The 26,779-nt window shown below is 56.8% G+C and overlaps 1 protein-coding gene across 1 annotated transcript in view; it reads right to left on the bottom strand.

Moving 5' to 3' along the window:
• Positions 1 to 374: 374 nt before the first annotated feature.
• Positions 375 to 26,779, bottom strand: part of LOC116953245 (uncharacterized) — a 43,835-nt gene continuing 17,430 nt past the window's right edge. Inside the window, exons 2-18 of the mRNA XM_032973242.2 lie at positions 25,431 to 25,719; positions 24,671 to 24,902; positions 23,294 to 23,388; positions 22,008 to 22,204; positions 20,940 to 21,018; positions 20,045 to 20,226; positions 18,859 to 19,566; positions 17,909 to 18,151; positions 15,518 to 15,587; positions 12,655 to 12,873; positions 9,870 to 9,964; positions 9,150 to 9,290; positions 7,837 to 7,977; positions 6,559 to 6,686; positions 5,733 to 5,796; positions 4,449 to 4,498; positions 375 to 2,520 (exon numbers count right to left, since the gene is read on the bottom strand). Of these exons, the coding sequence (XP_032829133.2) occupies positions 2,330 to 2,520; positions 4,449 to 4,498; positions 5,733 to 5,796; positions 6,559 to 6,686; positions 7,837 to 7,977; positions 9,150 to 9,290; positions 9,870 to 9,964; positions 12,655 to 12,873; positions 15,518 to 15,587; positions 17,909 to 18,151; positions 18,859 to 19,566; positions 20,045 to 20,226; positions 20,940 to 21,018; positions 22,008 to 22,204; positions 23,294 to 23,388; positions 24,671 to 24,902; positions 25,431 to 25,719 (3,124 nt within the window). The 3' untranslated portion in view covers positions 375 to 2,329. The remainder of the gene's footprint in view (positions 2,521 to 4,448; positions 4,499 to 5,732; positions 5,797 to 6,558; positions 6,687 to 7,836; positions 7,978 to 9,149; positions 9,291 to 9,869; positions 9,965 to 12,654; positions 12,874 to 15,517; positions 15,588 to 17,908; positions 18,152 to 18,858; positions 19,567 to 20,044; positions 20,227 to 20,939; positions 21,019 to 22,007; positions 22,205 to 23,293; positions 23,389 to 24,670; positions 24,903 to 25,430; positions 25,720 to 26,779) is intronic.

The following is a 26,779-nucleotide window of genomic DNA, read 5'->3' as shown; positions in this document are numbered from 1 at the left end:
TACAATTAAAAATGTTTGTTGCTAATTGGCTGTGTCGGGTGGTGGCGGGTTTCACGACGCATTTATATTTACGCGATCTTACCACCAAAAAACCCCACCTCTATTGTAGATAATAACTCAACACATTCGTCAATGGGACTGTTGCCTTCATGATAAAAGCATTGCAATCGGCGACCTATCAGGACATGGCCCTTCTTCACATCACATAGAGAGGTCATGTGCCGTGTAAAAAAATATATATATACTTCTGTGCCCTGAAGAGCCATTGCCCCAAACGTCGCCTCTGATTCAATTGTGTTTTTATTTGAGGCCGCAGTGTTGTTGACGGGCGTGCCCAGTTTATAATCAGCAGCAGTTCCACGATCACCCTCAACTTGAAAAGGAGCGCGTGTAACGTCTTTATTGCACCCATCCTGGTCTGCAAATCAACGCACACATTTCGGTATTCCATAAACACGCGCACGCTTTGTATATTCACACACATTTCATACATGAGGTACTGGTATTGGTTACAGGTCGTTTACAAAAAAAGTTTCTTTATGGTCATGTCCGATATCTGTATAACTCAGCGGACAATGGTTCCCAACCTGGGATCTGTTCACCACTGGTGGTTCCTCAAGGCTGACCTTGCTCATCTCAAGGAGCATGAACCGTCATCACACGCAGCAGAGGTCCGCTCATCCTCGCAGCAGCAGCAGCAGCAGCGGCTTTTGGCTGCTGCCATCGAACAAAGGCGGCGTTCACCGCATCGCGCGGCGCTTTCAGATTCGCTCCTGCGGCCGTCTAGAACGCTCTTCCTTCCGATATTCGGGAGCCACTGGGAGATATGCAATTTAAATCTATATTGAAAACTCTTTTCTTTAGAACTGCTCTTTCTTTTTAGTTTGTTGTCCTTCCCCCGCACCTCCGATTAGCACGGTTTGCTACGTATGGTGCAAACGAAGTTCAACATACACACATACAAGGCCGTGGGGTAGAGGTCCAATGGACCATTGCAGATACGATTATTTTTGTTTTGTTCACAAAAAAAGCAAATTTTTTTACTGCAAAATTGTCCGCAATAATATTTTAAGGGTTGATGGTGTTCTTGGGTTATTCAAAGTTGAAGGTCCACTCTCATAGTTAATGGAAGGGCAACATTTTTTCTCCCCCAAAGTGTACCACTATAGGGCAAGCCAATCACGTGATCAACCCAAGCGCTAGTACCTTCGGTACTCATTGCAAAGGTTCGCGGTTCGAATCTGGCAGGCCGCCCTGCTCAACACCGCAGCACTGTGCATTGACCGTGAGTACGCGTCATTGGCACGGGTTGGCTACGTACGGCGCGAAAGAAGTTCAATATACGGACGGTGTTTTTCGAAAAAAGAGTCTGTCATTCGGTGCCAGCGTCACTGTTCCAAATTTTGCCAAATATGAAAAATTACTCCGGTGGAGCAATGCACAGCAATAATCGCCCCCTTACTGGCAGACGCGTGCCCACTTGCAAGCCGGCACCGAGTCACCTTGTTCCGCACAAGGACAGCTGGCACTGGAGGGTGGGTGGGGTGAGCCACTTCGAACGCTGGAGACGAGACGCGATGTGACGATGTGAGGCGCTTTGGAGTGACCGAGTCGTTTGGGAGAGAGACAGAGACAGAGACGCACACTTGTGGGAATCGCACCGAGAGGCAGAAAGAGGAGCACGCGCACGGGGATGAGAGAGTGTACGCACGGGGATGAGAGAGTGTACGCAGGTTCGCGACGTCCCCCCCCCACCCCCGACTCGTTAGAGGAGCGAGCGAGCGAGCGAGCTTGAGCAGGACGCGCGACGGCAAGCAGCCCGCGACGGACGGCGGTCGACAGCGATCACGGAGCGGCATCCAGGCACGGGAGCGGCATCCAGGCACGGGAGCGGCATCCAGGCACGGGAGCGGCATCCAGGCACGGGAGCGGCATCCAGGCACGGGAGCGGCATCCAGGCACGGGAGTGGCATCCAGGCACGGGAACGGCATCCAGGCACGGGAGCGGCATCCAGGCACGGGAGCGGCATCCAGGCACGGGAACGGCATCCAGGCACGGGAGCGGCATCCAGGCACGGGAGCGGCATCCAGGCACGGGAACGGCATCCAGGCACGGGAACGGCATCCAGGCACGGGAACGGCATCGCGGGGCGACGTCCGCCGAAGAGACGGAGCGACGAGGGTCGGTTCGCGTGCGGCCGCCGCGTGCATTGTCGCACCGCAGGATCGCGAGAGGTGGCGGCGACGGCTTGCGGGGGGGGCCATCACCCAACGGCGGATTGACCATGGCCGATGATGCTGACGGCGGCTATAAATAAGCGTCCAATGGTTACAGGGAAGCGTCCCGGCCGAGGGCGTGCGTCCGCGCGCTCTGCTGAGCGGAGGGGTAGCGCGGGGCGCTGGGCTCGCCCCCCGCCACGTTGCTGAGCTCCGGGAGCCAGAGCCCCGGCAGGAGCGTCGTGCGGTCGCCTTTGCCCCCCGCTCGCCCGTCCGCGAACCTGCTGCCGAGCATGAGCAGCGCTGCGGGGGCGGCATGGAGCGCGGCTCCGTCAACGCGCGCAGGAGGACTGGCTCGCAGTGGCAGGGTGCAGGCGAATCTCCGTCTGGTCCAACTCCCTTCCCTGTGGGCGTCGAGGAGGTGGCCCAGATTCTGGCTTGCCAGAGGGCAGCAGAGCAAATGTGGACCCCGGCTGTTCTGTCCGTACGGGATAGAGAGTTTGCCCCCTCGCACGCGTGGGTTTTCCTTCCGGCGCTGCTGTTCCCGCCGACGTGTGAACACGTGCTGATTGACCGATAACACCTTCATACGTAGAGGAGCGCAGAGCTCGGGGGAGAGATTTGGCTGCCTTCACACTCGTGCGTGGTTCGTCGCCTCTGAGGCGCTCTTTCTCTTTGGGATCGAGCGAATTACCATGCTGACGGGCGGCTGAGCGTCACAAGTGGACATTATAACGTGGTGTGGAAAGTGCAGCGCTATGTATGTATGTATGCAGACATGGGAAATGTGTTGTTTACAATGATGCCGTTGGCCGGCTGGTCTGCGCGAGGCACTGGGGCAGTGCGCAGTGTGCCACCTACAGATTCACTTTAAATAATAATTAAAGTATATTGAGGAAACACAGCTAAAAAAAAACGTTCGAAGTTTTATTTTTTTACATGAATAGGTGGATACTCTAAGTTGTTTTTCTTAAGTTATTTTTTAAAAAGTCGATATATAATTATCGGGAGCAATAATCTTGAGCTGCCCCAATGAGAGGTGGCATTTTCATGCCCCCTGCAATGGAGGCCACGAAATCAACAAAGTGGCCAAGATTACAGCAGCGCAATACATCTGCTAATATTTCAAGGAAAACCCAAGCACGTGCACACGCTACCCACCGCAAAGTCTGCAACCACATCATGAGCAATCTGCCACCCGTAACCATTCCCTCCACTTGCACATCCGAGCCGCGCCAGTATGGGGCCCAACACGACTGCATGGGTGGTTTTCCACTGGCGCTTTGCCGAGCCAAGCCGGGGTTGGTGACGCGTGCGATGTGTGCGATGGGTGAAATCCGTGCTTCCTGACCCACGCCGCCTGCTGGGTCTCAGCACGGCTCCGGCATGGCACGGATGTGCAATTGAACAGAGTTCATCCCAATTGTGCACACTAAGTGGCGGTGACGTCACCACGGCACTTGTCCCAGGCAATGCACACTTTAAGGCCACGTGAATTGTCGAACGCAGGAGGCTACAAGGACAGACCCCGGTGCCGTGGGTTGACTGAGTGAAATAACTGGCCGATGCACCAGCTGTGCCCTTTACCGTGACAATTTACTGTGTTTTAATCGCCCGGTGCTCCGATAGTTGTTGTGAGCGTTGCTCCGCTGTCCTCGGTTGTTGCTAGAGGGCGTCTGCCTCCAATTGCCCAGTAGTATCCTTCTAGAACCTCCTCCACAGAGGCTGATCTTGACACCGCTGGTACCGGTCATTGGCAGGTCCACTCAGCTCCACATAATTCCATATCTTTTCTATCCCGTGCCATGCCCCTTTATCCTCTATCCGGTCGAACAAAAGCTGATTGGGTACGCGGTGGCTGGGCATGCGGGCTACATGACCCAGTCAATTGTGCACACAGATAAAAACACAAAGATCCCCCGTGTAGCCTTAACTGACCGTTGGGGCAAGTGCTGTTAGCGAGCAGCACCTATGAAGGCCGGCACGGCACGCGAAGGGCTTGGTGGCCAACACCACGCCCAGCCGCCTTTGTCTCCCTGGTGGCAATGTTTACACATCGCACCAAGTACTCATTTGAGGCTGAGTCGACCTAGGGGAGGCCCAGGACCGGTTCAGTGTTGGCCGTGAGCGGAAATCGAACCCGGGTCGTCGGGTTCGTAGCGCAACGCGCTACTCACTACACTACCGCTCCCCACATACAAAGACACAATCACACACGCATGCATGCGTACCTGTGTCATGATTCTCTTGCCCTGGTGTCGTGGAGGTTGTGACAGGGATCCTAAGAAAACCACAAAGCGTCATTCTTCCCATTCTCATGAAATATTACACACATCACCCAGATTAGCAGATGTGGAGTGTGAGGTCTGTGTCGCATATTTGGCTCAGACCAAATCACCCCTGAACGTGGTCAACCTTGTCAAATCTCCCCGAATCTGGACAGAGTTCAGTTCTTACTGCGAAAGCAGTCTGCCTGGGAATACCAGGTGGTATAGGTGGGCACAAGGTGGCCGGTATAGCAGTGGATTTAATCCATCTGTGCGGAGCTTTCGTAAATCAATAATGTGTCATGGGTGCTCCTGTTTTCCTCCAACATGCAAACTCTCACGATTGGAATTCACCAAACATCCCAATGCATGGACCCTACTAAAAAAAAATTTGCTAAGACTCGGTGATGACGCTTTGGATAAATTAATTTATGACGTAACATTAATAACAATGTATTTTAATATTGCTGAATAATTTTTCTTGCAGGTAAAAAAAAAGTGCTTTTAACACATCCCATCTGATCATACGGGTTTCTGGGAGTGCAGAATGGCAGCCATATTTGATCAATGCAAGCACCACTCTGGATCCACATTGACATTCAGTATCTCGCCAAGCAGCTTGCTTGAACCAATTTTGGTCAACTGCCAGATGTTTATACGCAAGGACCCTCCCTGTCAGATGTGGGCCAAATATAAATTATTGTCAGCTTGTGTTTTGTACGTGTAGCCTCCTGACGCACGGATCAATTCATATTCCAGGCATCAATTCATATGCGGGGGTGGGGGGGGGGGGTCTGAAACGTCTTGAATGGGTCTCAAACTCTTCGAAACAACAAAGTGACAACCTCGTCAACTCATGATACGTGTGGACCTCAAGCAAACCGGAAGAGGAGGAGCTGAAGGTAAACAGCAAAGGAGGCAGAACAGTGGCCCCAATTCATTAACCATAATACGTTGGGTTTTTTTGGGTCAGATTCGCGTAATTATAAATGTGTCGTGAGACCCGCCACCACTCGACACGGCCAATTAGTAAGGCTTGTCACGCAAACAAAACGTGCCAATTCGTTACTAGCACAGCACAACATTCACAATTCGAGTGCCGAGACGTTTCGCCGGTAATTACAACCAGCGTCATCAGAGTTGTAACCCACGCCGTGGGACAGTGCGGTGGAAGGGAGAGGACACAAACTTCACGTGGAAACGAAGGCCCCACTCGCCGTTGTTGTTCGGGTGAAGTTGCGCTGTTACCTGTCTTTGAAGTGTTTCATTCGGGGTGCCGTGAGCTCTGCCAGTCTGTCACGCCTCCTCAACACTAGCGGACAACGCAGCACAACGCGTAAAGCTCAATTACACCACAGCCTTTGTAGACGTTTCGTGTGTGGTTTTTTTTTCGCCCAAGTAAATTTAACATTGCATTTGCAAGGGAGATTCTTTTTTTTTAATGGTTTCTCGTGACTATCGCTTCAGTGAGTGAACACATCAATTGGTGATGCTGCTGGGCTTGGCAGTCGGTGCGCAAGCACAAGACAACTCAAAGCATTCGTCAGTAACGCCGTGTGTGTGCGTGTGGCCTTCAAAGGAAAAATATATAATAGGCGACCAGTTCAGGCATTGGGCCCTCTTCATAGAACACCAACAGAGAGACCAGAGAGACAGAGTGGACGGTGAGAGTCGCAGGCTGCACATCATACAGAGTCACGGTGGCTAGGAGATGTTAACTACCTCGCCTGGTATGCAGGGGGTCGTGGGTTCGATCCCGACCCTGACGCCTGCTGCTGTGTATGTGCAGTCTGCGTGTCTCTCTCTCTCTCCGTGGTCGCGTGGATTTTTCTGCGGGTCCTCCGGTTTTCACCCTCCACATTTAGAATCAATGTCACGCGTTTCAGAGTTTTTTGGCTGACACACATTCGCAGGCGACGACAATGCCACTTCGCTGCCGCTATCATTTGTGGCCAGGTCGCGTCTTAAAAAAAGAGCCGCGTAGCTCAGCGGGGGCCTTCACCCGGTAAAATAAAAAATAAAAAGCTCGTAAATGTGTTTTGTTGAAGGTGCGCGAGGCGCTTGGGCGACGTACGCTTCCAGTCGTAGACGTGCAGGCCGAGCTCGCCGCTGCCTCTGCACGGCCGTGTCGCGGGGGCGCTGGGGTGCAGAGACTGAGACTTGCCGATGATCGGCAGACTCTGCGTCGAATCCGCCGCCCTGCTGGAAATGAAGGGGGTTTGAGCGACGCAATGCTCATGAGTGTGGTGTGCAGGGTTGTCTGCAATGCGGGTTTTTCACTATCGAATAGTTGCAATTCTACGGCGGTTTCAGCCATAACGATTAACCTATACAAAGATCTCCCATGTAGCCTTCAACGGATTGTTGGGGCAGCTGCTGTCAGCGAACGGCACCTATGAAGGCCGGCACGGCACACGAGGGAGTGGGTCGCCAGCATCACGCCCGGCCGTCTTTGTCTCCCTCATGGTGATGATTATACACCACACCACGAATGACAGGAGTATCTTGGTCGGAGCGTAAGTTTCACATCCGTCCTCCGACATTTACAATAACCCTCGGGTAAAAGGATGTAGGGAAAGCTCTGACGTTACTAATGGCGTCACTGGAATATAACTGGTGATACAATCGCGCCTTACAAAAATCAAATCTGACAATGTCATTTTTTCCCAATAACTTTTTGTCCCTGTGATTTTTTTTCCTAGTGACTTTTCATGTTTTGCCAAAAAACGTGAAACGTTAAGCCTCGAGCGAATGTGCACCCTACGAGCGTTGAATACGAACACGACCCCACGTGTGGTCGCCCTCCCTCCGCGTGACCCCCAGCGTCACGTTTAACCAACCACACGCCACCTCGTCCACGGGCTCTCGAAAGGTGAAGGTGCAGTCCCTGCAAATTGCCCGCTCCCGCCACTGCTGGTGGAAGGGCCTCCATTAGAGGGAAGCTCTCGAGATATCCCTCAATAAAATATTTAGCCGACTCTTCAATGCCAGACAGACGTTTTGGCTTGGTTGGGAGTACCCACACTTTACCCCACCACACGCGACCCCCTGCCCACAGGCGACTGTGGCTGCACCCCTTTACACTGACGCGAGGCAGTTAACGTCTCGCCGCCGCGGCGCCCACATCCCGCATCGATCGCTGCATCCCCACCTCAGTCGCTCCAGTGCAGCTGCCTCTGTGTGGCGCGCAACATAAACGCGACGCCGCTCTGCAGGTGGGCATCGGGGGGTGATGTTGCTACGGATTGCCGCTGGGCTGCCGGCGGACCGGTGGGCCTGGGTCCCGGAAGTGCGGTGCGATAACCGCTCCGCCGCGGCGGCGTCCCCGCGGGCGAGGCGTCGGGTCGCGTACTTTGAGGCCTGTCGCGGAGGCTTGGCGGCAACCGCGCGACGGCGACGCTGGTTCTCCACCGCGGAGCCGCCCCTCTCCACCAGCAGCGTCACCTTGGCCAGCGAGCGGCAGGCGTCCTCCCTCCACGCGCCGTCCGGCGACCTAAGCGGCAGGGGTCAAGCGAGCGTTGTACGCGCGTCGAGCTGTACTATACAAATACGTATTTTTATATGACCAGGTAAGGCCCCTTCTGAGCTGTGTAGCCCTTTTTCAGAAGTGACCTGGCCACAACTGATAGCCCAACGAAGTTGGCTCATCATCGTGTGGAAACTTATATAGCAGCCAAAGACTCCAAACGCGCGCTTCTGAATGTGGGAAAAGCCGGAGGTCCAGGAGAAAATCCACACGGCCGCGGGAAGGACACGCAAACTCCAAATATTCAGCAGGCGTCAGGGTCGGGTTCGAACCCACAATCTCCTGCATACCAGGCGAGGTAGTTAACATCTCGCCACCGTGGCGCCCTGAACTTCTCTCGCACGGTACGCGGCTGATCGCTTGGCTGCTTACGACGTCGTTGGCACGCTTACGGGATCGCTCTTGGCTCGCGACCGCGCGCCGAGCAGAGCTGAGTTCGAAGGAAAGTGTCCGACGAGGCCTGGACAGGAGCCTCTGTGTACGTTATGATCCGGACCGCGGTTGTGTTCGCCTTCCGCCAGCTCGTTTACTTTCCATCGCATCTTAGGACGAATTCTCTCCCACGCTTCCACTTGCCTAAGCCCGTTCACCTTCCTTCCCAGAAATGGCTCTTCGTCACGCGCATATCTAAACTGCGGTACGTTGGCGCAATTCATCTCCTTCACTCGGGCTTGCTCAAATGTTTGCCAAATATCGCGGTTGCCTACGTACGGTGCGAAAGAAGGTAAGCATACATACCTAAATTTAGTCTTAGACTTCTTTAATTATTTTTTTTAATGCCGTGTGCTTAAAATGTGGCGTAACGTGGCGTCGGGCGACGTCGTTATCGTTAGGGGTTAGGGCTGCCAATCCCAGCAAGCCACATGAACGCAGGATTCGGGAACTCGAGGAAGATTATTAAACTAAAACTAAACAAGTTTTTTACTTGGCCAAATTAAGGCCCCACGGAGGCTGTACGGCCCTTTTTCAGAAGTGACCTGGCCACAAATGAAAACGCAACGGTGCAGCTTACCATCGTGTGGAAATGTATAGCCGCCAAATACCCTGAAACGCACGTTTCATGACTATTCTCCTGCACCAACCCGTTACGAACGCGCCGAGCGGGTAAAGTGGAGCGGTGGCGGCCTCGGGTCGCGTACTTTGAGGCCTGTCGCGGAGGCTTGGCGGCAACCGCGCGACGGCGACGCTGGTTCTCCACCGCGGAGCCGCCCCTCTCCACCAGCAGCGTCACCTTGGCCAGCGAGCGGCCGGCGTCCTCCCTCCACGCGCCGTCCGGCGACCTGCGCGGCAGGGGTCAAGCGAGCGTCGAACTTGTCTCGCGAGCGCCCGCGCTGATCGTTCGGCTACGCACGGCGCCGTTGCGGTGTGGCTCCTGGCTCCCCGACTGCACCGTCCGGCGACCTGCCTTAGAAACCCTCCCAGGTTAAACAGGGAAAGAGCCCTGCTCAAATGAGCAGCGTTGAGGGTGAGCGACTCCTGTTCAGCGGCAGTGGCGGCGACGCAGCATTCACATTAATATTATTGCTATTTCGATTTAAAGCTTTCGTGACTGCAAGGATTCATCTTCTTTGGTTCTTTCAGTAAAGTCACGTAGAATGAGCGCTCATTGGAGCGCTGTCGTCCCGACAGTTCTGTTCTTGCACCTGATGAAGGCTGCTTGTGTTGTGGCCGAAACGTCGTGATAATTTTATTGTCTTCTTTTATTTCATTATTTTATTCTCATTCTCCGTGCCTTTACCGAAAGAACCAAAGAATATTATTGCTATTATTATTATTATGATGTTCAGTGGCTCTGGGCTGGTTATGCATGGAGGTTCTGCAGTGCGGCGTCATTTATCAGCTCAAGGTTGCTGAGTCACCTTCCCACGTCGCTCGTGTCCGAGCTCGAGCGGTGGACGAGAGGAGAGCGGCGCAGAGAGCCGTGGTCCAGCACCGAGGCCAGGTTCAGAGCCACCTGGACACAAACGCCACCGCTCCGTCACACGACGGCGGCCACAACCGCAGCCAGCATTCGCCACTCAGCGGCACAGTGACGTCACCGGTCGATCGACCGATCGGTGACGTCACTGATAACGAGCCACATTCAGACGAGAAGATGAGAGAGAGGCACGGGTGTGTTGGATACATCCGCGCTCCACCACAGCACTTGTGCCAGGCTCGGTGCACTTTGAGGCCGTCACGTGAAGTGTGGAAGACTCGCTGGCAGGAGGTCACAGGACAGACCCAGATGTTTTGGTTTGGTTGACCGAGCTGACTTGGGCGCTACAGTGGCAAGATGTTAACTACCTCACCTGGTATACAGGAGGTCGTGGGTTTGATCTCGACCCTGATGCCTGTATATTTGGAGTTTGCAAGTTCTCCCCGTGGTCACGTGGATGTTTCTCCGGGTCCTGCAGTTTTTTTCTCCACATTTACACACATGCATTTTATAGTATTTGACTGCTATACATGTGCACGTGATAAGCCGCTTCCTTGAGCTACCATTTGTGGCCAGGTCGCTTCTGAAAAAGAGCTACATCGCTCAGTGGGGCCTTACCTGGTGTAATTTTAAAAAATAGTTTAGTTTCGACTGAAATGCACCACCTGTGCTCCCCCACTGTGACAAATGTTGTCAGAGAACGCGCACTCAGAAAAAAACGTACACACACTCTCATGAAATATACTCAGAGAAAAAAACACACACACGAACTCACAAGACGCAAACCCACACACAACGAAATCAGAAAACACCCGCACACAACACACACACACAGACTCACGGTGAAAACAAAGTTCCCCCCGCATAGCCTCACGGAATGTCGGGGCAAGTGCTGCTCGCGATCACCTATGAAGCCCACGCGACATACGAGAGGGTGGTGACCAGCACTACGCCTGACTGCCTCTGTCTCGTAATTTGAGGCTGAGTCAAGGCCCAGCCTGGCTCAGATAATCGTCGCTGGTGTTGGCCATGAGCTGGAATGGAACTCGGGTCGCCGGCTGCATAGTGCAGCGTGCGGACCTCTAAACTACGGCACCCCACTGAGAAAACACGCACGCTCACGCACGCTCACGCATGCTCATACATGCACGCTCATACACGCACGCGCATGCGTGGCAAGTGAACCGAAACCCTAACCGTGTGCTCTGCCTGAAATGGAGGTCACAAGAACCAGGTCACCACTCTCAACTCAGGGTCACAAGAACCAGGTCACCACTCTCAACGGTGAATTTCTGTATCACAATAAAGTCCCAGTAATCGTGCCGGCGTCGGGGCCAAAGTCGGCACGTGGCTGTAGCCGTTGGGACGAACGTTGTTGGCCCCAAAGTTCCGTAATGACCGGGGGGGGGGTCATCGATGCCACAGTCCGTGGAGCGGAACAGCGCAACATTTTTTGGGCCATTTAATTTGTCAATTCAAATATTTCTCCCGGATTGTCCCCGGGGGAAATGGAACGTCTCGTTTTCAAAGCGACTCTGAGGGGTCAAGTGACACAATGAACGCGAACGTAAAGACGCATTCGACATACCTAATTTACATTTAATCCGGTGAACATCGCACCCAGTCAAACGTCTAAATACGTAAATAATGGCACACACTGCCGGGTCGTCTAAGGATGTCATCCGGCCGCAACAGATGCAGATGTACTGTGCGAGCGAGTTTAAATGAAAGATATAAAATGTGATGAGACTGGCGCCCGCGAGATTTTTCTGCGCTAATGCAGATCTCTGCGTGCCTGTCTTGGGTTTTTACTCTGGGGAAAGTTAAATTTCCAAAGTGTTATTGTTGTGGAAAACGAATCCGTTAATTTTCCCCGGCTTGTTGAGTTTTCACGCAGTGAAACAAGATCAGCTTGAAACGTGAACACTCGAGGCCGCTCGCTTCAACAGCGAGCGGCTCAGCCGTGGCTCGGCTCGGGCTCGGCTCACGGAAATCCTGAGAGTGCGGCCGACACCAGAGTTGCCCATAGGCACCGGCTCAAGCCACGTGTGACTTTGAGCGATGGCTCGCTTGAGCCAGAGCCAAGCCTGAGCCGAGCCGTGACTGAGCAAGCGGGCCGAGGACTCGGGGGTGCCATCGGTCGCGGGGAGCGGCGCGACCGTAAACGCCGGCGGCGTGCCGTCACCCCGACCCTTCACCCCGACCCTTCACCCCGACCCGTCACCCCGACCCGTCACCCCGACCCTTCACCCCGACCCGTCACCCCGACCCTTCACCCCGACCCGTCACCCCGACCCGTCACCCCGACCCGTGACCCCGACCCTTCACCCCGACCCGTCACCCCGACCCGTCACCCCGACCCGTCACCCCGACCCTTCACCCCGACCCGTCACCCCGACCCTTCACCCCGACCCGTCACCCCGACCCGTCACCCCGACCCGTCACCCCGACCCTTCACCCCGACCCGTCACCCCGACCCGTCACCCCGACCCTTCACCCCGACCCGTCACCCCGACCCGTCACCCCGACCCGTGACCCTGACCCGTCACCCCGACCCGTCACCCCGACCCTTCACCCCGACCCTTCACCCCGACCCATCACCCCGACCCTTCACCCCGACCCGTCACCCCGACCCGTCACCCCGACCCGTCACCCCGACTCGCAGGAAACGGGTCGAGGACTCGTAGGACGATCGCGGCCGTCACCGCCGGTGTGCGCGCCGTCACCTTGCGCGACGGCCTCGCCGCGCGCTTTGTCGCCGCTCCTCCGCTCTCGCTCCGTCGCCGCCTCGGCTCGGCGGCCTCCTCCTTGCCCTCCCTCTCCTTCCGCCCGCCCCGCTCTCCGCCGTCCGCCGACCCCTGCCGTCTTTGTTCATTCCCCTCTGGAGCCTTGCCGTCGTGGCGATCCCGCGGAGTGTCGGCGTCCCGCGGGCTCCTCGCGTGGACCTGGCCGGGGACACGCGGAGTGCACGGCCGTGGCTCCCGCGCCTGGCCCGACTCCGCAGGTTCGCGTCAGCCAAACGATCACGAGCGGCAACCGGCGCTCCAAACCGCCATCTATGACGGTAGCTTTACACGGACGATGACGATTCGACGCTGCCGCGAGTGGGGATACAATCCTCACCATCCCGCAGCGCAATGCGTTGCCTGACCAAGATTCGCGGGCGCGATGTCATTTTATGAGTCCGTTTGATCTCGTAATAGCATTTTTTGCTTCAATACATAAATATTCCAACCATTTTTTTCGTTCAAGATTGTGGTGAATGTAGCAGCCTCGAGCGGCTAACGGGGGTCACGTGAACCCTTTACGCGCCGCGCACGCATATACGGAACGACATTCTACTTACACTCGAGTGATTTGGTGAAATCTTGACGCGGTGACAATTGGAGTGCATCGTCACACACCCCTGATTGTTCACGGCTCTCGTAAGTTTCAACCGCGTGCAGGGGGGAAGGCCTCACGTAAGAGGTAAAGGCGCAGCCCTGCAGTTGGCTCACTCACGACCTCTGCTCGCAGCAGGGCCTCCGCTAGCGGAAGGGCCTTACCTAGAGGGGGCTCTGGAGAGGGTATTTTCTGCCTACTCTTCCAAGCTGGACGGTACGCCTTGAAAGAGGCGGCAGTGCCCACACTTCACCCCACACAACGCCAAACCGACGAACTGCACCGAAACCCATTCACACTGCTGCGGTGGACAGAGGCTACGGGGGGAGCGGGGATTTAATATTCAACTGCCGCCCCAGGAGATGAAGACATGGCGGAGAGGGGCGGGGGGGGGGGGAAAGAAAAACGGCATTTACTCCGAGAATCATCGACGCTTCATCCGCCCTTGCCGAGCGAGGTCCGAGGCGACGGGGAAACCGCGGACGCCACGCTCTTCGCAAACGTCGATCGCGTCGCGAGAAGCCCGACGCGAGAATTCACGAAGAGCGTGCGCGGTGACTACGATGCCGGAATAGAGCGCGGGGGGCGCGGGAAGCAGGAGTCCAATAACCGGTGGGGGGGTAGGGGCGTAGCGACAGCGTCGCGCTCGGGGTTCAGGGCATTCACGGAGGATTAGAGGCGTCGGCCCCGCGCAGAGCAACAGCGACGAGCGTCAGGGAGGGAACGCAAACACCCAGGGCGGGTGCGGTGGGAGCTGCGGCGGCGTGGGGGGAGCAGCGCCGGCACGACACGTGCCACCAGCTCGCCACAGCGTCGTCGTCGCTGTCGTCGGCTGCCACATCATCATCATTATTATTATCATTATTAATAATTCATTATACCTAATTGTGATGAATTTAATATTTTTTGATGGTCATAATTAATTAGTAATAGTAATTATTAACACGTAATTAATTGTATTCATAATTACTTATATTTCACGGTAAATAATGAATGCGTTATTGCCCTTTAATTATTTGTTATGATAATTATCACGGACAAAAACGCACGCCGATGGAATCTACCGATAGTTTTGGCTTTCCTTTGCTGTGCTTACGTTCCCCTGCATAGAAGTTTGTCGCACGCCTACAAAACCAACATTTGACACTCTCAGAGGTGGAATTGAGCAAGCCCGTGGAATATGACGCGGTTAGCGCGGCAATCGGTGACCGGGCTGAGACCGATCGCCGATGCCGGAGACCTGAATTCGAATCCAAGGTCTCGGCAGAAGCCGGAAACACAACGCTTTGACCTCTTCGCGGAGAGGATTTTCAACGAGGGAGGATCGAGTGGCGCGTGACCATCAGCGCTGAACCGACGGCCGCGGTTGCCGTAAATGGGTGGGAGGGTGTTGGGGGGGGGGGGGTGATCGTGGGTTGCCAATAGAGAGCTCTGGGCGTTCGTCATCATTTCATCACTTGGTGTCGGTCGCACCAACGCGGTCAGAGTAACGATGGCCGACGGTGGGCACCGCCCTCACACGCTCGGTCACACCGCCCTGGTCACACCGCCCTGGTCACACCGCCCTGGCACGGTCAGTCACACCGCCCTGGTCACACCGCCCTGGTCACACCACCCTGGTCATACCGCCCTTGCACGCTCAGTCACACCGCCCTCGACAGTGATGACCACCTCGGTCTCCAGCCATTATTGGTAGCTGCAGCAGCTTGTTGATGTGAGTGTTGCGTAATAAGATGGTGTATGGTGGGGAGCTGTAGTGTAGTGGTGCTTAGCGTGCCGCGCTACGAACCCGGCGACCTGAGTTCGATGCCCGCTCATGGCCAACACCCAGTGACGATTATAATTATCTGAACCAATCATGGGCCTCCCCTAGGTCGACTCGGCCTCAAACGAGTACCTTGGTATGGTGTGTAAACATCGCCATTAGGGAGACAAAGGCAGCCGGGCGTGGTGCTGGCCACCCACCCCCTCGTGTGCTGTACCGGCCTTCATAGGTGCTCACTAACAGCACTTGCCCCGACAGTCTGTTAAGGCTATATGGGTGTTCTTTGTCTTTGGTGCACTAGAAAGTCTGGAGATTTCGAGTGATTTGGCCACTCCCACCACATGGAGGTGCCACTCCGAGTACGGGGATAGGGTTCAAGTACTGGGAGGGGGGGGGGGCAGAGGGGTCGGGGGGGGGCTGTGGTGACGTCACGTCAGGCTGACCTGAGTCGCCTGGGCGGGAGCCTCGCACGGCTGCTGGGGGCTGCAGGGAACCGACTTTGCAGACCGTTTCCTGCAAGACAAACACCGTCGAGGGCAAGTGGGCGCGAGAGACGAGACGTGGGCTGCACGTGGCCTGAAGGCAGGCGCACGGCCTTTGCACGCGTGCCGCGAGAGCCAATCACAATGTAGGAGCCGGGGGGGCGATGCCCGTCCACTGCCGGAACAGACCAATCGGGGTTTGGTCTCTCGCACACAGAAGGAAAATGGTCCCCTCACCGTGTAGCCTCAACAGACCGTTGGGGCAAGTGGTGTTAGCGAGTAACACCTATGACGGCTGACACGGCACACAATGGGGTTGGTGGCCAGCACCACGCCCGGTCGGCTTTGTCTCCCGAGTGGCTATGTTTACTACACACCGCACCAGGTACTCATTTGAGGCTGAGTCGACCTACGGGGAGGCCCAGGACCGGTTCGGATAATCGTCACTGGTGTTGGACGTGAGCTGGAATCGAACTCGGGTAGCCGGGTTCGTCGTGTAGCTCGTTAACCGCTACACCACCGCTCCCTCTCTCGCACACACACAGACACACACACAGATACACACAGCTGCGCATGCACTGGTTGTGCGGGGAGCGGTGGTGTAAGCGGTTAGCGTGCTGTGTTACGAACCCGGCGAACCGAGTTCCATTCCCGCTCACGGGCCAACACCGGTGAACATTATCTGAACCGGTCCTGGGCGTCCTCCTTGGTCAACCCAGCCTCAAATGAGTACCTGGTGCGGTGTGTAAACATCGCTGCTCGGGAGGCAAAGGCGGCCGTGTGTGGTGCTGGCCACCCACTCCCTCGTGTGCTGCGTCGGCCTTCATAGGTGCCTGCTAACTTGCCCTCTTAAGTCTATACGGGGATCTTTGTCTTGTTTTTGTGTGGAATTATGCATCACAAAGGCCTTGTCACAGCCACTCATCTCCATAGGCAGACCCGAGTTATTAATGGGAATGCAACATCCTCTGCACAATTGCTGCGACTCTATCGATGACTTTTCATTTCGATTTAAAGCTTTCGTGACTGCAAAGATTCATCTTCTTTGGTTCTTTCGGTAAAGTCACGTAGAATGAGAATAAAATAATAAATTGATAAAATAAAATAACACAATAATATTCTCACGACGTTTCGGCCACAACACAAGCGGCCTTCATCAGGTGAAGGGACGAGACTGAAGGGACGAGACTTCACCTGATGAAGGCCGCTTGTGTTGTGGCCGAAACGTCGTGAGAATATTATTGTGTTATTTTATTTTATCAATTTATTATTGTATTCTCATTCTACGTGACTTTACCGAAAGAACCAAAGAAGATCTATCGATGACGGCAAGGATAAAAGCGATGTCGATGATGCGGGGAACCTAAATGCTCGTGGAAAATTAACACGAATCGGAATTCCGTCTGTCACAGGCGTGGGCCGCGAGGAGGCCAGGAGATAGCACAGCCAATGGATTCTTGAATCTGTCAGTGCTCTCCTCTCAACGTGCGTGTGCTTTCTTCCAGGAACTCAAGTTCATTCTGACAGGCCACGAGCAACCCAATCTCAGGAGTTGGCTAAACATCTCAAAATGAGGGCCACGGAGCCTTGCACAACTGGCTGGCACCAGTTCTGGCTGCCTTCCTTGCCTGCGTTTGGTTGTCAGGTGCCTCTGCGTGAAGTCTTGCGCTCAGAGTTGTTCATTTGCACGAGTGACATTTTTTTAAATAAAACCTACTATTCATACTTTTATCATCACTTTGTGCCATTAATAGCCAATTGACCATCCTACCTGTGAGTACTATGGGCTTACCCACGTAAATGTGCAACGCTGGGGCAACACTGCCATGTTGTTATAACTGCTGGACCAATGTTGGCCCAAAGTTGCATGAACCCCGCTGTATATTTGGAGTTTGCACGTCTCTCTCTCGCTCTCAACCGTGATCGTGTGGATTTTTCTCCGGGTCCTCTGGTTTTTCCCCCTCCACATTCAGAACCAACATCACGCGTTTAAGAGTATTTGTCTGCGATACATTTGCACGTGATAAGCACACTTCGTTGAGCGATCATTTGTGGCCAGGTAGCTTCTGAAAAAGAGCAGTGTAGCTCGGTGGGCCTCACCTGATTAGTTTTGGAAGACCTGACGACATAAGAGACTGGTGCCAGAGAGATGTGGCACATCTTGAGCATATTGGCAGACGACAGAGAGGAAAGTGGAAACAAGTGACGATATGTGCAGTGGACACCCACGGATCGTGATGACGAAGATTAGTTTGACAGTTGACTGGGTAAATGGGCTTAAGCCGGCCAAGCAGGCCAGGTGGACGAAGGCCAAGCGGGCGGGCGGTCGGCCAGAGGGGACGGCTCTCCGACCTGTGCACGAGGGCGAGCGTTGGCATCTCCTTGTCGGCGAGGCCACAAGGCGACTTGGTGTGCACTGCCTCGCCCCCACCGTGGGGGAGACTCCGCGGGGGAAGTGGCAGGGTCTTGGATTGTCTCGGCTTCTCCCCTCTGCTCTCGTCGCCGCCGCCGCCGCTGCTGCCGCTGCTGTTGGCTGCCTCCCGGAGGGCACGGGCGCTTGTCTCCGCCGGTTGGTGCTGCACGGCTGCGTTGCGGCTGCCGTGACGGGAGAAAAAAAAAACGAACGTCGAGAATAGAAACAAAAAAAGACGGGCGTGCATCGCTTTCTTAAGTAAATTTCAATGAACGCAATTACAGTTAATTCTGGATTACTCGTCAGCAGACTCATCCTGGCTTGTGAAAATAAACAGATGGCAACACTCGGTTTGTTGTCGGGAGTATTTGGCTCACGGGAAAAACGTCCCCTTCAACGCGACGATGTGATATAACGGGAGACGGTGTGATGTCAGGGGAGACGACGTCACGCGAGACGACGTCACGTGCATGACGTACGACGTCATTGCCTTGACCCAAAAGGCTTATCTGCTTCTTTAATTATATGTGTAGTGTTCGATTTCACTCGGACAGCTTTTGTCTTTCTTCGAACACCGCTTTATTTACAACTCTCCGCATGTCCTCCATATTCCACAGTATCCAGGTCGCCATGGCTCGCTCGCCTTGCTTCACTCAACTCGCTCGCCACGTTTGTCTCTCCACTCCCCACTATCACTTCGCTTACTCCACTGCCAACTACTTCGTCTCTGCTCTCCGCTATCACCGACGCTATGCTCTCTCCACTGCTAACCACTTCTCTTCTTCAGCTCCGCTATCGTTACGCTCTCTCTACTGCTAGCTGCTTCTCTTCTTCAGCTCCGCTATCGGTATGACGGTGCGCGGGAAACCCTGCGGGCAAGCGCCGGTACCTCGCGGCGCCCTCGTGCTCGTCCCCGAGGGTGCAGCGCGTCGCCGCCTTGCCCTCGAACTTCCCCTCGCTGGTGACGGCGCTCACGACGAAGGCGTGCTCGCAGCCCGGCGCCAGCCGGCGGACCACGAAGCCGCGCGCCGTGCCCAGGTACACGACCCGGCCGTTCACGCGCAGCTCGTAGTTGAAGAACCTTCCGAGCGGCGCCGACGGAGGCTCCCACGAAACGGAGATCTCGGTCCGGCCCACGGCGGCGAGGGCGACACGCCGCGGCGCGTGCTCGCGGACGCCCGGCATCGTCGCCGCCGCCACCGCCCTCTCGCCCCGGCCCGCGCCCGTCACGGCGCACACCGCCAGCTCGACGGCGCCGCCGGGCCGCAGGCCGCCCACCAGGCAGCCGAGCTCCGACGTCGTCGCCACGACCGCGTCGCCGCGCAGCACCACGTAGGAGCGCACGGCGCCGTTGGGGCGGCGGGGGGGCCGCCAGCTGAGACGGGCGTGGGTGGGGCCGCACGCGGTCAGCCGCGGGTCGTCCGGCGGGCCCGGCGGGCCGTCGTCGGTGAGCGCCGCGGCGGGCGCGCTCAGGGGACCGTCGTCCCCCGGCGAGAGGGCCTGCAGCGAGAGGCTGAGCGCGGTGTGGGGCTCCAGGCCCGAGAGCACGCAGCTCGTGTCGGGCCCCGTGTAGGCCACCTCGCCCCGGTCAAACAGGCTGCACGCCGCACGCACCTCCCGATTAGCGTGGTTGGCTCAGTTCGGTGTGAAAGAAGCTCAGCATACATACACGGGCACGCACACACACACACAACAAAGATCTGTCTAGCAGTCCTGTCTGGACTGCAGTCTGGACTGGTAGACAGGTTTCCACAGGATTGGAAGGATGCCCCTGGTGATCTTTAAGAAGGGGGATCACCACAGACTGTACCAACTACAGGGGCACCTCCCTGCTCAGTGAGCCGGGAAAGGTCCTGGCAAGGATCGTTCAACATCGCCTTGCCAGGCACGCTGAGGAGAGGCTTGCGGAGCCCCAATGTGGCTTCAGACAAGGATGGTCCTGCACAGATGCCATATTTCCTGTGTCAGGAATTGCAACTAAGACATACGTCTCTGCTTTACTCACCTGGCCAAGACACTACGATATCATCAAACCACCGGCGCCCCCCCGCCCTCGCCGCTGCCTCCTCGCTCACCGGTAGGTGACGCAGACGCCGCTCTCGGGCTGCAGGGCCTCCCAGGAGGCCCGCACGGCGTGCGGGCCCAGCACCTCGATCCGTGGGGCGGGCGGCCGGGGGAGGGGCTGCAGCTTCCTCAGTGTCACCGACGCCTCCTCCAGGAGCTCCGGTCCCGCGGCGCCCCCGCTCGCGGTCACTCGCTGTGGGCGGCAGAGACAAAAGCAAAGATGCCCCCAACCCGTGCAGCCGCGGCGTACCGTCGGGACAAGTGCGGTTAGCGAGTAGCGCCGATGAAGGCCGGCACGCCGCACGAGGGGTTGGGTGGCCAGCACCACGCCCGCCGGCCTTTGTCTCCCCAGTGGCAATGTTTACACACCGCACCAGGTACTCATCTGAGGCTGAGTCGACCTAGGGGAGGCCCAGGACCGGTTCAGATAATCGTCACTTGTTGGCCGTGAGCGGGAATCGAACCCGGGTCGCCAGGTTCATAGCGCGGCGTAGCGCCGACCGCTGCGCCACCGCTCCCCTACACACGCGCACAGGGCGCTCCGTCGGCCAGCAAGTCCGGGTCGCCGGGCACGTGGCGCGGAGCGCTAACCGCTGCGCCACCGCTCCCCCTACGCGCGAGCCGGGCGACCCACGCAGCCTCCGCTCTTCGCGCGCCGCGACCGGACCTGGATTCGAATTCGCGACGTCGATTTGGCCCTCGATAAACGGCGCACCGTGTGCGGTCAACGGTGACGCGAGGACGCGTAAGAGGCGGGGGCCCGTCGTGAGAAGGGGGCCGCCGTCTCCCACACCGCAGGCCGCTCGGTAAAGCGCCGCAGTGTACGGCCTGCTCTCCTTCCACGAAGCCCTCTCGCCGCGCTGTGATGGTCTGCGACGCATTCTCGTCACAGCGGTTGTCAAGTACCTGCAGCGTGGATTGGAGGGTCGGGTGAGCCCTCAGGGAGGCCACCCCATCTGGTTGGCTCGCCAGCGTCCTCAGCAACCTGCGCAACAAGCCGCGGGCGAGATGATGGAGTCGCCGCACTCGCTCCGGGGACCTTCGCCCGCCGGTCGCCGCGCGACGCGCGGACGTCACACATCGACGTTTCCCAAGCCACGCTGTTATCGACCTCCTCTCCTTCGTCGCCACGATCCTGTCCTCAAAGACGTCGGCGGCGGTCGTGGGCTTCCCTCCACCCAGCTCTGTCCATGACGTTCGCTCAACAACTCTTGCTTCGCGTAGTTTAGTTTTAGTTCGTTTTAGTTGATTTATTTTGGTATAGCCCTGTGAGCCATTCGGCTCTTGAATCGGGTGCAACCACAACAAACAAAAAAACACGAACAAGAAAAACATCTTAAAGTGACTATGTGTCTGTGCTCCGCCCGGTCGCGTGCAACTGTTCAAAATTGCTGAAGTAACTGAATTCGCCGGCTTCTTGTGGAACCTACAACTTTCCAGTAGTCAAAACCACGTTCATATTCAGACATGTGCAAGAACTCTCCCGTTGCCTTTCTCCAATTATTCTTTTTTCGGATGAGCGCTGCATTTAAACGTTTCAGATTTTAAAATTGTCCGATTTTAGAGGACAATATCTAAAACTTTTTCAGATTTTTGCATAATGTTTCCGCGACGTGTGAACGTAAAACTCCTCCGTGCTCACAACAGTCGCATTCCTCTGTCGTACGGCCGATGTGGACGCGGAGGAACAGCCAAACTTTCACATTCAATTGTGTTCGCGAGACAATCGAGTAAGGAGCAGCGGAGAGTGCATCGCCGTGATGCCTCCTTCGTATTTGTGGATCGGGGCATTGCATCGCTATGCGTCGTACTGCGTACGCTCTTGTTCCGGATGACCACAGTCGCGCACTCCTAGGGGCGTTAGTAATTATCCACGTGCGCATCGTCGGGTATCCGCGCGGTTACGACTACGGACGGGGGTTTTCCCCGTCGTCAGCCCGCGCCCGCCCGCTCTCCGCCTCCGCGCTTCCGTACGTTGCAGCGAACCACGCGGTCTCGGACTCGTCGGCCTCCAGCAGCGCGGCGAGGCGGTCGAGCGTGGCCGGGAAGCCGCGGTGGCGGCACAGGCGGCCGTGGCCGGCGGCGTCCGACGCGAGGCAGCTCAGGGCGAAGCAGGCGTTCTTGCCGGAGCCGAGATCGCCGTGGCAAACCATGGCGAAGAGCGCCGAGATCTGCGCACGGCGCGGGGGAGGTGAGAGACGCGGTGTCGCGGTGTCGCGGTGTCCGGCACGAGCAGCCAAGGCAGACAGACGGTGGTGGCGCAAGGATTGTTCGGTTGTTCTTTTTTTATTATTATTATTACGCGTGGTGCCAATTTCATATTTTCGCAATCAAGCGTGGGCTGAGCGCGGGCCTAGAAGGCACCGAGAAATGTGAAACAGTCGTACGCTGGCACACGCTCGTTCACGCGGAGACTTTATTGACGGGACGTGCCGGGTGGAAGAGAGCGTACGGCGCTCACGCATCTGACCCGACAATAAATCCATTTGCGGTATAAAATAAACACACGGTCGGTAAAAGCTGGGGCGCGATTTCGAATCGTGTCGGAAGCGTTTTAAAACAATACGACCGGCAGGAATTGTTTAAAGAGACACGGTTTCAGTTGCGCGTGGGTCACGCTGACACACACACACACACACACGGAGAAACACGTGTTTTTATTGCTGAACTTAGTGTGTTTTGTGATTCTTGGTACAATTATATTCACAAGGCTTGTGCAGCAAAATATAAAACACACCCAGCCCTGACAACATAACAGCTGATGCTGAAAGTCATAATAACACGGGCAGCTAATAGCAAACAGGTGGCTACTGAACACACTCCGTGTGGGCAGGCGCTCATACACAGTGCAACAAAGACAAAAACCCCCGTATAGCCTTAACAGACTGTTGGGGCAAGTGCTGCTAGCGAGTAGCACCTATGAAGGCCGGCACGGCACATGAAGGGGGTGGGTGGCCAGCACCACGCCCTGCCGCCTTTGTCTCCCTAGTGGCGGTGTTTGCACACCGCACCAGGCACTCATTTGAAGTTGAGTCGACCTAGGGGAGACCCATCACCGGTTCAGACAATCGTCACTGCTGTTGGCCGTGAGCGGGAATGGAACTCGGGTGGCCAGGTTCGTAGCGCTCACCGACGCACTGCCGCAGTTGTCAAACACGCCTGCGTGTGCTCGCGTCAGTCGACACTCCAACCAACAACGTCACACGCACACACACAAACGTACACCAGTCACATGTCAGTCACGTGTTAGTCACATGTACCATGCTGTCGGCCTGACCCAGACCCAGGAGGCGGTCTCGGCCGGCGGGCAGGTCACAAAGTCGGCCCAGGGCAAACGCGGCGTTCATCCCGCAGCCTGCGCTCGCACGCACGCACGCACAACAGAGGTCCCCCGTGTAGCCTTAACAGGATGTTGGGGCAAGTGCTGTTAGCGTGCCGGGGTGTCGAGCGGCATCGCCGAGATGCTTGGTTCCAATCCGGGTTTTGGCGACACCACCACTGCGGTTAAACTGGGTTCTCAAGTGCAGTGGATTTTCAGGTCCAAGCACGATCGCGAAACACGTGCAAGGGTGTGCTGCTGCTGCTGCTCACAGACGGCAGGAAGGCACGACTTCCCATAATGCCTTGCATGCGTGCCAAGTGACCACCACATTGCATGCACAAGACTCTCCGCCTTGTCGAGGCCACCAACTCAAAGAAAGTTGACAATATGCCCATCACAATCGCTGCACAAAGAATCCCCCATGACGTTTACAATTTGGTGCTGTTCAAAATTGCTGCTCTGAGGATCGACAAACACCGATTTGGCTGTCAAGGGACAAACCTTTCTCTCCCGTACGCAGCGCAAGTGAGAAAGTGCTGCCCCCTCCACTGTGTGTGGGACCAGAGTGTGACTTCAAGAAGGGACCAGAGTGTGACTTCAAGAAGGGACCATAGTGTGACTTCAAGAAGGGACCAGAGTGTGACTTCAAGAAGGGACCAGAGTGTGACTTCATGAAGGGACCAGAGTGTGACTTCAAGAAGGGACCAGAGTGTGACTTCAAGAAGGGACCAGAGTGTGACTTCAAGAAGGGACCAGAGTGTGACTTCAAGAAGGGACCAGAGTGTGACTTCAAGAAGGGACCAGAGTGTGACTTCAAGAAGGGACCAGAGTGTGACTTCAAGAAGGGACCAGAGTGTGACTTCAAGAAGGGACCAGAGTGTGACTTCAAGAAGGGACCAGAGTGTGACTTCAAGAAGGGACCAGAGTTTGACTTCAAGAAGGGACCAGAGTGTGACTTCAAGAAGGGACCAGAGTGTGACTTCAAGAAGCTGATCTCAGAGGTAGCTCTGTGACATTCGCTTCCGTGGGACGAAGGACTGCGCTGCTCTGTGACAGTTCCAGATGGAGCCTCCGTCTCATAACACGATGCACGTGCGCACACGTGTGCACACGCGTGCACACACATGTACACACGCGTGCGCACACATGTACACACGCGTGCACACACATGTACACACGCGTGCACACACATGTACACACGCGTGCGCACACATGTACACACGCGTGCACGCATGCAGCAGGCATCGACGTGGCGTGCCGGCGGCGGTGCCGGTGGTCACGGTGGTGGCCGCGTAGGCGCCGCGGGTCACGTGACCTGTGCTGTCCACGCTGAGGGACTGGACGAGCCGCTGGAGGGTGGCGGCGGCGTCGCGGTGAGCGAGCAGCCGCCGGCACCCGGCCTCGCTGATGGAGATGCGCGCCAGCACCAGCGCCGCGTTGCTCGCCGCCCAGCCGGCCTGGCCGCCCAGCAGCGCCGTCACCTGCTCGATGACCGCGTCGGCGCAGCCCTCGGACAGCAGCCACTCCCTCCCCGCCGCGCTCTCGGCCTAAACAACAACGACGACAACGACGACGACGACAACAACAACGACGACAGTCGCCACCGACACCTACGAGCCGGCCCGGGGCCAGGTTGGTATTCCACTCTCGCCGACGTCGCACGCGATGAGCGAGTGGCGTCGCGTGCAGGCGGCGCGTGGTGAAGCTGCTTCCTCACCGCGTACCGACCGACGTCACGCTTCGTGAACCCCGCCCCTGGCCCTGCTTGGCCCCGTAGTCAGAGGCAGGTGAATTGTGGAGTATCACAGTGTGCGCCTAACCAGGTAAGGCGCACTGAGCTATGTAGCTGTTTTTCAGAAGCGACCTGGCCACAAATGAAAGTTCAAATACTCTGGACGCGTGACGTTGATTCTGAATGTAGAGGGGAAAACCGGAGAACACGGAGAAAAATCCACGGAGAGAGAGAGAGAGACACGCAGACTCCAAAAACACAGCAGGCGTCGGGGTCGGCATCGAATCCATGCCACCCTTTACATCAGGCGAGGGCGTTAACACCTCCTAGCCACCGCACCCACCAGGGTGCCGAGGGTGCCGGCAGCATTGGTGACGGCGTCGTGCTGGTGCTGCCAGCCGAGCATGGCGCTCAGCTGCTGCAGGAGGCCACCGCCTTCACCGTCGCCACGAAGTCGCCGCTGCGCGTCGCACTCGCGCGCCACGCGCAGCACCAGCTCGGAGCCGCGGGCGCCCTCCGCCACGGTGCCCAGCACGAAGGTCGCGTTGCTGGCCAGCCTGGGGAAAGAGAACGCGCCTCGTGCTCGTCTCACCTTGAGGCCACCATCAGCATCAATGTCGAGTGGACGGGGCCTTGACTGCACGGCAGCCTTTGGCACAAAGCGCAGAGGCTGTGTGCTGTTTTTTTTGTTTGTATCGTACACGCGTGTGTATGCGTGTTGTTTGGACTTGTGGCTTTCGGGCCCCGCACTATTCATCTGTGACGACGGGTTCGAGATGTAGGAACACACCCAACGGCGCACAGTCAGTCACACGACCGGCCGCTCCGTACCACCGCCTCCAAATCGTACCCACCACCCCCCACATCACGCACATCACGGTTTAGCTGCGTCTCGCTTGATGCCCTTGCCTCGCACCACCTCCGATTAGCACGAAAGTGTCGTGTCATTGGGGGGCGATTTGCCGTGCAAGCCTCTCCCGGACAAAGACACCCCCCCCCCACCACCATTTCGCCTATTAACAGACTGTTGGGGCAAGGACCTGTGAAGGCCAGCACCACGCCCGGCCGCCTTTGTCTCCCCAGTGGCAATGTTCACACACCGCACCAGGTACTCGTTTGAGGCTGAGTCGACCTAGCGGAGGCCCAGGACCGGTTCGGATAATCGTCACCGGCGTTGGCCGTGAACGGCAATCGAACCGGGGTCACCTGGTTCGTAGCGGTAGCGTAGCGCTGACCACTACACCACCGCTGCACCCTCCACACACACGCGCGCGAACACTCACGAACACACACACACGCACACACACACACGCGCGCGAACACACACGAACACACACACACGCATACACACGCGCACACACGCGCACACACACACACACACGCACGCACACACACACACGAACACACACGCACACACACACACGCAAGGGGCACTCCATCGGCCGGCAAGTCCGGGCCTGCGCCCCCACTCGAGTGAACTCTCCACGCGTCACCTCGGCGCGAATTTCGCCACCGCTTCTCGGCGCTGTAACGCGAGCGTCGAGCCAGCCCGGGGGCCGTTCGCCTCCAGTTTCACGACACGGCCGCTGGGCGCGGAGGGCTCAGCGGGGGCCAGCCACGAGCGGGCGACCGTCGACGTTGCGGTTCAGATTGAGGGTGTGCGGGGCGCAGTACCCATTGGTGAATTGAGCG

The sequence above is a fragment of the Petromyzon marinus genome, chromosome 50 (assembly GCF_048934315.1).
Source record: "Petromyzon marinus isolate PM22_M1 ecotype Great Lakes invasive population chromosome 50, UKy_Petmar_22M1.pri1.0, whole genome shotgun sequence".
Taxonomy (NCBI): Eukaryota; Metazoa; Chordata; class Hyperoartia; order Petromyzontiformes; family Petromyzontidae; genus Petromyzon; species Petromyzon marinus.
This window is presented reverse-complemented; position numbering and strand designations above follow the sequence as displayed.